Below are 11762 nucleotides of genomic sequence, written 5' to 3' on the forward strand. Positions count from 1 at the left end.
TCCCCATTTAAGAGATAAGGAAACCGGGACTTCGAAAGAATTTCCCAGCTCAGTTTCACTCAGAATAAAACAAGGTATAGAGTAGTTACACAGCTGAGATTTAAACATGTCTGACACAAGTCTGGCCTCTCAATCTCTATTCTACACTGTGTCTTTGTTATGAGGGAAACTGTGGCCCCCTCAAAAGAGGTATGTTGAAGTCCCAACCCCCCAGGACCTATGAATGTGACCTTATTTGGCAATAAGGTCTTTGCAGATTTTATCAAGTTAAGATGACTAACATCTAATATGACCTCAGAAAAAGAGGGAAATTTGGACACAAACAGGGAGAGCTCCCATGTGAAGAAGGAGGCGGAGACTGGAGATTGAAGAAGAAGCCAAGGAACGCCTGGGGCTACCAGAAGCTGGAAGCGGCAAGACAGGGTTCATCCCTAGAGGCCTTGAAGGGAGTATGGCCCTACCAACACCTTGATTTTGGACTTCCGGCCTCCCAAACGATAAGTCAATAAATTTCTGACGTCTTAAGCCACCCAGTTTGTGATACTTTGCTACCGCAGCCCGAGGAAACTAACATAGTCTCTGAAATGGACTACATTAGGCGGCTACATGGATGTGGAGGTGAGAGGGGTACCACCAGCAATATGGGACCCACACCTGGAAGGCATCTTTCCTCTGTCCCTCATCTGTGCTCGCAAAATGCCCTACCCCAACTCACAGGGCGCCGTGTCAGGACAGACTGTGTCGGGGCCTTCACAACACACCGGGGGCTTTCAGAGGTAAAAGCCTTTCTAATGGGCGGAAGGGATTACTGGGTGTCCTGTCTAGCACACCCTTCTGGGTTAGCTCTACCTTTCACTGTCTTAAACTATGATAGTAATACTAAACCGATGGTAAACTGAGAGCAATGCAAAAGATTCCTGCCTGGTGGAATACAGCTGATTATTTCCCTGTGGTTACTGACCGGTTCAACATCCACTCATAAATTTATTTCAGCATTCCCGATCTCCTACCTGTGCGTGTTCTTGGAATTCTCCTTTGAACTGGCTGTAACATTGTATGGGTCCCCTCATTCATAAATGAGTGAAATGAAATCTTTGACACGTGTTCATCTTGTATCTGTATAAGAGCTGATTTTCCTTTCCAAAAAATATCATCCTTCCTCACCTGCTTCCCCACTTTGGCACTTCCTCCAAAGATGAGAAAACACCCGCATGGAGTGACAGGTGATAAAAGGAGGATTTCCAGCCTCCACACCCTCAGAAACCCCAGAGTCCTCTGACTTACGCCACCAAGATGGCAAAAAACAGACTCGGAGTTACCTCTAAAGAGTGTTAACACACTGGTTAGCAGGTCCTGCTTGTCAAAGCAAAAACTGCACGGGACAAGTTGGACAGGCAAGAAGTCTTCATTCAAAGTATTCCAAAAAGAGACAGAGGCCAGAACTCAGTCTGAACTCAACGCAGCTGAAACACAAGGCAATTGGGTTTTTAAGAACTGGGGTGGGGGGCTTCCCTGGTGGCGCAATGGTTAAGAGTTCGCCTGCCAATACAGGGGACACAGGTTTGAGCCCTGGTCTGGGAGGATCCCATATAACGTGGAGCAGCTAAGCCCATGCGCCACGGCTGTTGAGCCTGCGCTCTGGAGCCTGTGAGCCACAGCTGCTGAGCCTGCGTGCCACAGCTACTGACGCCCGTGCACCTAGAGCCCGTGCTCCGCAGCAAGAGAAGCCACCATAATGAGAAGCCCGCACACCGCAATGAAGAGTAGACCCCGCTCACCACAACGAGAAAGCCCATGCACAGCAACAAAGACCCAACGCAGCCAAAAATAAATAAATAAAAAAAAAAAAAAAAAAAAAGAACTGGGGTGGGGGTTGAGGGGGTAGTAGGTCATGTTTGCGAATTGGCTTCACCTGAAGGAAAAGGAAACTTTCCTGCATCTTCTGGGCAAGGGGTAGTTTCACAACTTGGAGAAAGGTCCCCATTGAAGTCAGGCTTCCAGGGAAACCGGGAGATAGAGGTGCTATCTCCTTTGATGTTTATATTTCAAAGAGATAGCTCCCAGGTCCTTGTGAAATACATTTCCTGGGTTGTAAAACTGGCAAGAGGCTTTTAAACAGATTTATATACATCTCAAAAGAGCAGAGAAAGAATTTACAATGACAAGTTTTCTAAAGTAGATGCTCTAAGAAACAGGAGGTCCAGGGCATCTGTGGTTAGGTCATCTGGATTCTGTAAGGGACCAGGGTGAGAGGGAGGACAGTGCTTTAGAGGCAGGAACAAGTCTATCTAAAGTTTAGTTAAGCTGAGGGGAAAGTGACAGCCCTCTTGTTCCTGCTCTATAAGGCCGGTCTGCCTGGGTTCCAATTTGGACTCCGTTGCTTATTAGCTGGGTGACCCGAGGCAAGTTACTCAACCTCTCTGGGCCTGGTTTTGTCATCTTTATAAAAAGGTGATGATTAATACTTAACTCATAGGACGGTTGTGTAGATTAAATATGTTAATTCAAGTACAGCATTTAAACCAGTATCTGGCACATAATAAATTTATACTTGCTGTGGGTTAAATTACTTTACCATTCTGAGCCTGCGTTCTCCCAATCATCCCATCTGAGAATTTAAATGGAAAATTAAGTGAAATGATGGGTGCAAACAACCTTAGCCCAAGCCGGTCATCTGGTAAGACTCTTTTAAATGATTAACATTCCCATAACTCTAGTTACTATTACTGATACTGATACTGTTTGTTGCTCAGGCTCTTATTCCCTATTTAATAGTTAAACTATTTAATTTAATAGTTACTATAATCACTATTTACTGTTATTTTATTATTAACTCACACTACTCCCTACTATGAATGGTAATATCAGCAGTATTACTTTTTTTTTTTTTTGGCCGTGCCACGTGGCTTCCAGGATTGTATTTCCTGGACCAGGGATCGAACCCAGGTCACAGCAGTGAAAGCGGGGAGTCCTAACCACTGGACCACCAGCCAATTCCCAGTATTACTATTATCTCACCATTCTGCACACCTGGTTCCCCTCCATCAAGCAGTCCCGAAGCCTGCCAGGGTCTTCCTAAGCCAGGCTTTTCCTCCCTGGGCGCCCAAGCTTTCATCTGATTGGAGGAGATGGTGGTGGGACTCAGGCCCCAAGTCCCCAAGAGGAAGCAAAAGTGGACAGCGGCACCCACAAGCCCTCTGGACAGGTGGGATGCCGGGGCCAAGCCACTGAATGATTTTTTTTTTTTTTAATCATTAAGCTAGGCTATTTTTTTATATACAATTTTTAAAGGTTACTTTCCATTTACAGTTACTAAAAAAATATTGGCTATATTCCCCGTGTTGTACAATGATTCTTAAGAAACCAGATTGATGAGGGGCTTCCCTTGTGGCTCAGTGGTTAAGAATCCGTCTGCCAATGCAGGGGACATGGGTTCCAGCCCTGGTCTGGGAAGATGCCACATGCCGCGGAGCAACTAAGCCCGTGCGCCACAACGACTGAGCCTGCGCTCTAGAGCCTGTAAGCCACAACTACTGAGCCCACGTGCCACGACTACTGAAGCCCGCGCGCCTAGAGCCCATGCTCCGCAACAAGAGAAGCCACCGCAGTGAGAAGCCCGTGCACCGCAGCGAAGAGTAGCCCCCGTCCGCCACAAGAGAAAGCCCGCGCGCAGCAACGAAGACCCAACACAGCCAAAAATAAATAAATACATTTATTTAAAAGAAAAAAAAACCGACGGCAAAGTTGGTGGGGCCTGAGGACCGTGTACAAACTTGTGAAACAAAGCTCCCCTCTGCTCCCAAACATTGCTAAGAGTACCATTCCCCCTCCACACTGCTCAATGGTCTCACCCGGTCTCCCCCTCACCAGTGGGATCACCCATAAGCACAGCTAAACCTCAGGAGGTGAAAAGTGTTCAAAACCAACGTCCCCCGGGGCTGTGACTCCGGATCTCAGTTTCTCCATTTCAGTCTTGGCATTCCCACCCTAGCTCAGCTTCAGGAGGTAGAAATATCTCAGGTAGGTTATACTGAGGTAGGTCAGCAATGAGGTAGAAATAACTCCTTTAAAACACTATACAAAGTAATTAAACTTTTATTGAAGCCTTATGTGCCAGACATTGACCACACTGAGGCGTAAGGCACGGTCCCTGCCCTTGAGGAGCTCACAGTCTATAAAAGAAGGCAAAGAAGATGCCAAAAAATGATTCCCACAAAGATTCAGGGGCAGGAGGCAGAGCCCTCAGACCCCATCTCTCCTATTCCAGGTTGACTGTGAGAAAGCAAATACAAAGCTTATCACTGTCTCTCCCACCTTCCCTGGGACAGCTCTGACTTCCCTCTGACCTAGGCACCAGGAGAAGACCAGGGAGAGACAAAGATGAGGGGGATACAGTTGCTGCCCTCAAAAAGCCGGAACACCCTGGCAGGATATATACAATGGTAACTTTCTGTCCCAAAGCCGCAAACCAGTGCAGCAAAAGCTAGGGAGAACAGGGGCTGGGCCAGCCCAGTCCAGTGGTGGAAGAGGGAGTAATGGGAAGGGAGGGTACCCATGGCCAAGGAAGTAGGGCAAGAGGTAGAGAAGTTCATAGTAAGGTGACAGCAGCCACAGCCAACAGAAGAGCCACCCACCCCACTGAAGGAGCTGCAGAGCCTTTATTAGAGGCCCCATCTTTTATGGGGTACTGCCCAATATTTCTACGGTCTTGGTGGCCGTAGGTAGATTCCTCCACCTGGGAGGTCTCAGGTTCGACCTCTTTTGGAGAAGTCTGGCTGGCTGGGGCTGGGGTGGGTTTGGTGGTGGAAGTGGAGGACGGGGCTGGGGTGGGTTTGGTGGTGGAAGTGGAGGCCAGGGCTGGGGCAGAAGTACTGACAGAGTTGGTTGCAGCCAGAGTGGTGGACGGAGGAGGGGGCAGCAGGACAAGGGGCGGGAATCGAGAGGAGAAATAGGTCTTGTTGCGGAGGTCCGAGTTACAGCGGGACCCCTGGCAGCAGGAGCCGCTGAGCGTGAACCCTGGGCCTGTCGCCGAATCCCGGGTGCAGGACTCATCCTGGACGCAGCCCCGGACAGGCAAGGACACAGTCACATTAGCTGCAGGAGGGAGACACAGGTAGGTCCGTGGTTGGAGGGAGGGGGTAGGCACAGCCAGAATGAAACTTAGGGGCAAGACAAGAGCAAGAAGACCCAAAACAGGGGACAGAAGGACTCTGCAACCATTAAACCCAAAGTCTCAATTAGGGCCCCACTTTGAGAAACACTGTCCCACTGTCTTTGGCACACGGTGGACCACATTTCCCATAGTACTTTGAGAGGAAAAATGTGTAGAATGAACTACAAGTCCCACAATGCCTTGGAAGAAAGGTTTGAACTGGGATATAACACCTCTCACACGAGGAAAGAGCGGGAAGACCATTGCCTCCCTCTCTCTCCCCCCACCCCTCACACCACCCCCACCAAAATTCAGTCTTAAAGTCAGAATTACATTTGCCATAATACACCTGGCAGAGGATGGAATTTGAAGAACACCTCCCATGGTTCCCTGAAGCAGAGGCCAGGAGGCTGAACTACATCTCTCCTAATACTTTGGGACAAGTGGGGACACTAACCCTTGAGTTTTAAGGAGTCAGAACTACACTACCCACGATGCCTGGGCAGAAGCTTGGAGGCTTAAATACATTTCCCATTGCACATCCTCCCATTCTGCACCTGGCAGGCCTCTATGAAAACTGTATTTCCCCAAAAACTCTAGGACAAAAGCATTCCTATTCCCGTGCTATACTGGGAATAGGACTGCATTTCTCATGATGCTCTAGGACAAGCCACGAATGCGCTGAGGTGGGGGAACCCTTTGGGTAAAGGGCTACCTACCACCCATGAGGCCTCAGAAAGTCTACCACAACCTGTGAAGGCCCGGTGCTTCGAGCTCACTCACCTGCCGTTAAGGTGACGTTGCCGTCGAAACAGCCCTTGTAGAAGTGGTCGCTGGCGTTGTAGCACCTCACGACGGGCGGCGCCGTACCCTGGCACTCCTTGCGGCTCAGCCCCACGCAGCTGTAGCACTCGGCCCCATTAGGCTCGTAGTCACTCTCATTGCCTGAGAGGGGGGCGGGGAGGAAGGAAGGGGTCGAGAGAGTTCAGGAAGCACAGCCCTGCTCCGCGTCCCTCCAGCCCACGTCTCCGCCCCTCGACGGACACTCAGCTCAGCCTATAATCCCGCCCCAGGGCGTGGCCCCGCCCCCAGCCCCTACGGAGTTCTCCCGCCTTCCCCTTGTGACCGCCCCTAGCCGCTCAGCCCAGACATGGCTCCGTCCCTGGGCCTGCGGCCCTGCCCCCACCGACCTGCGGGGATGAGTGCTCGCGAGGTGAGGTTGAGCTTCGCGTTGCAGCGGTCCTGGGAGCATTGATGTAGCTGGACGAAAGCCAGAATCCCGTAAAGGTCCAGTCCGCGATCATTCTTGCCGGGGAGTCCCGAACCGCAGCCCCGCACTGCCACCGAGAATTGCCCGTGGACTGCGGAGAGGGGAGGGGGCGGGGTCAGAGGGGCGGGGCCTGGAATAGACCGGCACCAGAGGATAGGCCAGGGTGGGAGGGCAAGGGCCTCAGAAAGAGCCGATCCGAGGGGAAAGAACAACAGACCGAGGGGCGGAACCTGAAAGAGAGGAGTCTGAGGGGACAGACAGGCTGATAGACACTGGACACAATCGACGCGGGAGGGCCAAGAGTGGAGCTAAGACGGGGCACGACCATAGGGAGTCGGAACTGCAGAAAGCAGCATCAGAAGGAGCTGAGACCGACAAAAAAGGCACAGGATCAGAGACGGATGGGGCCTCCTAGGAGCTGTGGCCGCAGACAGGGGCGGGTCAGAGGGGCGGAGCCTCAGCCTAGGGATTTTAGGAGAAGACCTCTAGAGGGATCTCCATCACCAAGGGCCCCATTGGATGGGGGAGGCTGGGGTGGAGAGGATTCTGGCAGGGACAGAAGTGGGTAGGGAGATCTCAGTGGTCCAGGGGAAATGGATAGGGTGTGCCCTTGAAGGAGACGAGGTCCCAGATCTGGGTTCTCCCAGTTCACGCCACCCATGCGCAACTCTCCGTCCTCATCCCTCTAAGCCCTAATGGCGTGGTTGTGTTGAAGGGCCCACGCCAGGCTGAAAGGGAAGGATGGGGCTGCGTTCAAGGGGGTGTGGCAAAATTCAGAGGGAGGGGCGGGACCATAAGGAGGAGGGGCCCAGATGGAGGAGCGTAAAGGAGTACGCAAGGACCCGGAGGCCCCACTCACTAGACTCCACCGCCCCTACGACCTCTGTGCAGACGTCCGTGCCTGGCGCGCACTTCACCGTCTTAGTCTTCTGCGGAGAGCATCCGTCATCGGCTTTCTGCACGCAGCTGTAACACTCCAGGGCCTGCGCTCCTGGGGGTACAGAGGCAGGTAGAACTGAGCTGTCCCTACTGAAGCCTCCTCCCCCAAAGGAGAAATAGTCGTTCCCACTCCCTCTGTCCCTGTGCAATCCTATTGCACACCCTTTTCCAGGGCGGGGTAAGGAAAACCTAGCCGCAAGCCTGAGGCCAGGAGATACATTGTGTCCCTTTCCGTCAAACGTCCTATGCCTGCAGTGGGAGCATCTTTCCCACAGCCCTTTATGCCCAAGGTGGGGGATCCCTGCCACAGACGGGGGTGGGGGGACTTCTTCCTACAGTTCTCCACTCAGGATGGGAGAATTTTACCCACAGTCAAGTCAGCTCGGTGAGGGATCCCTTCCCACAGCCCCCCGTCTGCTTAGGATGGAAGAAATTTTCCCACAGTCCCCTCTGCCCAGGGTAGGGAACCTTCCCGCATCCCACCCCCTCCCCCGACCCCTCTGCCCAGGATGGGAGATCCTTCCCACAAGCCCGCTCTGTATGGGGTGGGGGAACCCTCACTAGAGCTCCCACTCTATCCCCTCCGCCCCCTTCCGGCAGCAGACTCACCTTCTAGAAGCAGCAGCGGAGGCAGCAGCAGCAGCCAGCCCGTTGTCCAGATCGCTACCCGGGAGCCTGCTTTCCTGGCGGGGTCCATGGTTCCGTCCTGCTCTCTCGGCTTCCACCCTAGTTGTGCCGCCTCCCAACCCGGCTCCTCTTACGTGAGTCCAGGATGAGTAACTTCGCCCCAGGCAACCCTGGCCTTGCGCAACCAGGCCAAATCAGCCTCAGCTGTGGGGCGCGACACCCGCCCCTGGATGCGTCACCCACCGCTGCCAAGGAGTGAAAGGGCGGGAGTCAAGGTTCCCTGGCAGTTCCCAGGAGAAAGTCTGTGTGTTTGTGGCGGTGGGGAGAGGATATAAGGCTCACACAGAGGGTCTACTCAACATTCAACACTCAGTAAATGTTGAATGAGTGCAGGCTTTGGGCCGGGTGATGCTGGAGACTAAACAGAACCAGTGCTGGTCTTCACAGAGCTCACAGTCTGATGGGGGAGACAGATATTAATCAAATAATCATACAAATTGTTATTTACAGCGAGGACAACGAAGGAAGAAGTGTAGGGAGCTACAAGGAGGTGTGGTGTCTAAAAGTGGGGGCTGGTCAATGAAGCGTCCCTGAGGATGTAAATCATCCAGGTGCCTTAGGATCTTAAAGACTTGGAGGTTTAGCCAGTGAAGCAGGTCGGGATGGGGGCAGAGCACATTGCAAAGCAGAGGGGTCAGCACGTGCAAAGACCTCGGCTGGAAGCAGCATGGACCCTTCGAACACAGAGAGGAGAGCAGTGTACCTGGAGCTCCTGTACCTGGAGCTCAGGAGTGAGGGGGAAACTGAGGCAAAAGAGGCCATTCCAGGCCCTGAGGAGAGGTTTGAATTAATTCTGAGAAAGATGGAGAATGTTTCACGGGGTCTAAATCAGCTCCGAGACACAATCAGATTTGCTTTTTAAACTATCAATCTGGCAAACGATGCAAAAACTTATCAAGAAATGAATTCACTAATCCCAGGGAATTATGCAGCAATGAAAACGGGCCAACTACTGGCCTGGGTGCCAACGTGAGTCTCAAAAACTTTATGTTGGCAGTTCCCTGACAGTCCAGTGGTTAGGACTTTGCCTTCCAATGCAGGGGGTTCAGGTTCAATCCCACATGCCTCGCGGCTAAAAAACAAACAAACAAACAAAAAAAACTGAAACATAAGACAGAAGCAATACTGTCACAGATTCAATAAAGACTTTAAAAATGGTCCACATCAAACAAAAATCTTAAAAAAACCCTCAACTTTATGTTGAGCTCAAAAAGCCTTAAACAAGTAGAAGATACCATGTGACTCCATTTCTATGAAGTTCTAGAACAGGCAAAGCTAATCAGTGGTGATAGAAATCAAAATAGGGGTTACTTTGGGGAGGGCATTGCCCCAAAGGAGTAATAGTAAGGAACCCCTACTATCTTCATCTGGGTGGTAGTTACACATGTAACTACAAACGTGTTAAGAATCGACAAGCTGTACGCTGTACATTTTCCATGTATGCACTTCACTGAATGTACACTATTCTTACCAAAAGAAAAGGGTGGGGGAGGAGTGCCATTGTGGCCTCAGTAAAAAAGGAAAAGAGTAGAAGGGGCAAGAGAAGGCCAGGAGACCGGGGAGGGAGCAGGGCAGCCTCCCAGGTAAGAGAACAAGAGCCTCTGATGGCTGGGAGTTGGCTGGCGGCTCACAGCGATGTCTGGGTGCTCTGCTCCACCCCTGCACCAACACATATGGGGCCACACTGTGACCGCGATGGAGTGAGACACAATCAGGACCACTGCCTTCTATGTCTGAACACAGGAACAGACAAGAACACTGTGCAAACCACAGAATGACTAAGCATCCACATATATAAGCTAATATAAGTGATTGCTCGTATTGGGTTGGCCAAAAAGTTCGTTTGGGTTTTCTGTAAGAGGTTACAAAAATCCGAATGAACTTTTTGGCTAACCCAATGTTATGTATTATTTATATTATATTATTATTTAAACTACAGCTTTAGCCTTGCTTTGTTTCTCCTGACTCACAGATAAGATTTACCTATGGCAGGAAAAATAGCAGCCGTGTTCATAAAGGTTTTATCTGTTCTCTGGACCCCATGGGGCACCCCCATCGCCAATAATGACTAGCACCTCAGTCACCTAGGTTGGGTTGCTTGTCATCATGCTGAAGCTCAGAGAGAGAAAGTGAGTGGCTGTGAAGTCATTCAACACTTCCCCCTACCTCCCTGCCTCCCAGCCTTGGAATCCCAGCCTCACTTATGGTTTGCTGTGTGACCCACTTAAGTGTCTTCACCTCTCTGAGCCTCTGAGGTGTCTGTTTTATAATAAAGGGAGGAGAGTCTTTCATGGTGGAGTGAGGCAGTGGACAAAGTATTAAGTCTGGAGTCAGACAGACTGAAATTTTACTCCTGCCTCTGCCATCTTCTTGCTGTGTGACCTCAAGCAACTCCATCTCCCTCTCTGAACTTCAGCTGCCTCCTTTGCCAAACAGGTCTGAAACCCCCTGTCTCCAGAGGGATGGAGTGAGGCAGGGCTACAATTCTATTATTATTGTGCACTCAGGAGCAGGAGGCCCTTCAGGTCCCAGCCGTGTGGGAGAGTTTCAGGGAGGAACCCCAACTGGCCAGACCAGAAGATCTGGTGTCTTGGGAGGGAGTGGGACCCAGGGTGGAGAGTCTCCTCTTGCTCAGGGTGCTGACACCAACCGCCGCCCCCCCCCCCCCAAACCTGGCCCAGGACCAGAGAGCAGAGGGAGGTTTAAATACCGGACCTCTACTTAAACCTACTCTGTGACTCTCCCCAGCTCCCCTCCACAGGGGTCACTGCAAAGAGGTTTAGAATTTGTTCCCCAGAGAGGTGAACAGAGGAGTCAGTGTGGAGGCACAAGGTCCCCAGCCCTGGAGTTCATGCCAGGGCCTCAGACAAGCCTGGGGCCATTTCCACTATGGGTTTCGTGTCCCCTGGGGAAGGGCAGGCTCTGAGCCCAGTGATGTTCCCAGCCTGCCTCGGACCCACTCCTTCTGGGATGTGCTGTCTGGGATGTGTCAGAGAAGGGGTGGGGTCAGGGCCCGGGCTGGCTACATAATTTGCGGGGCTCAGTGCAAAATGAAAATATGGAGACCTGGTTCAAAAGGCAGGAAGGAGTGTCATGAAATGTACTAAAGTAGAAATGCTCTTTTCATTTCTTCCTGCATCTCTCTTGACCCCATACGGTGTCTAATGTCATCTTCCCTCAGGCACAGGGATACTGGTGGGGCGAGCACAGACCCTTACAGGTGTCTAGAGACCCTGCCCCACAACTAAAGCAAACTGGTTGCTGGGTTCCCCTTCCACCAGCCGCCCGCCACCGTGCCCCACCTGAGATGCCAAGAGGCACAAGTGCCTGAATTTCCCGTGAGCACTCAGGCCCCTGTCGGGGCTGGAGGATGGCAGAAGTCACAGGGCAGAGGCAGGGAGGGGAAGGCAGACAGAACCTATTCCGGGGAGATGGGAGATGGCAGGTGCGGGACCTCCTTTGAGCTGAGGCTCCAGTCCCCCCAGCTCAAGCTCCACACCCTTCAGACTTCACTTACAAAACACAAATTCAAATACAAAATTAAGAATTTCTGGATGGCAATCACAGATGATTAAAGTCAAGAGGGCTCTTCTGAACATGGGACCTGTCAACTGCACTAGTCACGTGCCCGTGAAGCTGGCCCCAGTAAGGGCACAGTTTGCAGAGGGGCTGAGGGATGAAATGATCCAAGAATCCAGATGCCTCACACCTGGA

The 11762-nt window shown here is 51.7% G+C and overlaps 1 protein-coding gene across 1 annotated transcript; it reads right to left on the reverse strand.

The window, feature by feature from the left end:
• Window positions 1-3738: 3738 nt before the first annotated feature.
• LYPD3 (LY6/PLAUR domain containing 3) lies at window positions 3739-8142 on the reverse strand. Its single transcript, XM_029241742.1, has 5 exons — window positions 7971-8142; window positions 7282-7413; window positions 6343-6513; window positions 5936-6097; window positions 3739-5094 (listed from the first exon to the last, which is right to left on the reverse strand). The coding sequence occupies exons 1-5, from the start codon at window positions 8056-8058 to the stop codon at window positions 4589-4591; spliced, it is 1059 nt and encodes a 352-aa protein (XP_029097575.1). The 5' UTR covers window positions 8059-8142; the 3' UTR covers window positions 3739-4588.
• Between the last annotated feature and the right edge of the window lie 3620 nt (window positions 8143-11762).

Source organism: Monodon monoceros, unplaced genomic scaffold, assembly GCF_005190385.1.
Source record: "Monodon monoceros isolate NGI ecotype Baffin Bay Population unplaced genomic scaffold, NGI_Narwhal_1 Super_Scaffold_10, whole genome shotgun sequence".
Lineage (NCBI taxonomy): Eukaryota > Metazoa > Chordata > Mammalia > Artiodactyla > Monodontidae > Monodon > Monodon monoceros.

What these genes read in the sequence shown, in the direction of transcription:
- LYPD3 (XM_029241742.1), bottom strand. Translation starts at nt 8,058, where the DNA reads ATGGACCCCGCCAGGAAAGCAGGCTCCCGGGTAGCGATCTGGACAACG. An exon ending in CGTAGGGGCGGTGGAGTCTA is followed by an intron (nt 6,514 to 7,281) that starts GTGAGTGGGGCC and finishes CCCTCTCCGCAG; the next exon opens with TCCACGGGCAATTCTCGGTG. An exon ending in CAACGTCACCTTAACGGCAG is followed by an intron (nt 5,095 to 5,935) that starts GTGAGTGAGCTC and finishes TCCCTCCTGCAG; the next exon opens with CTAATGTGACTGTGTCCTTG.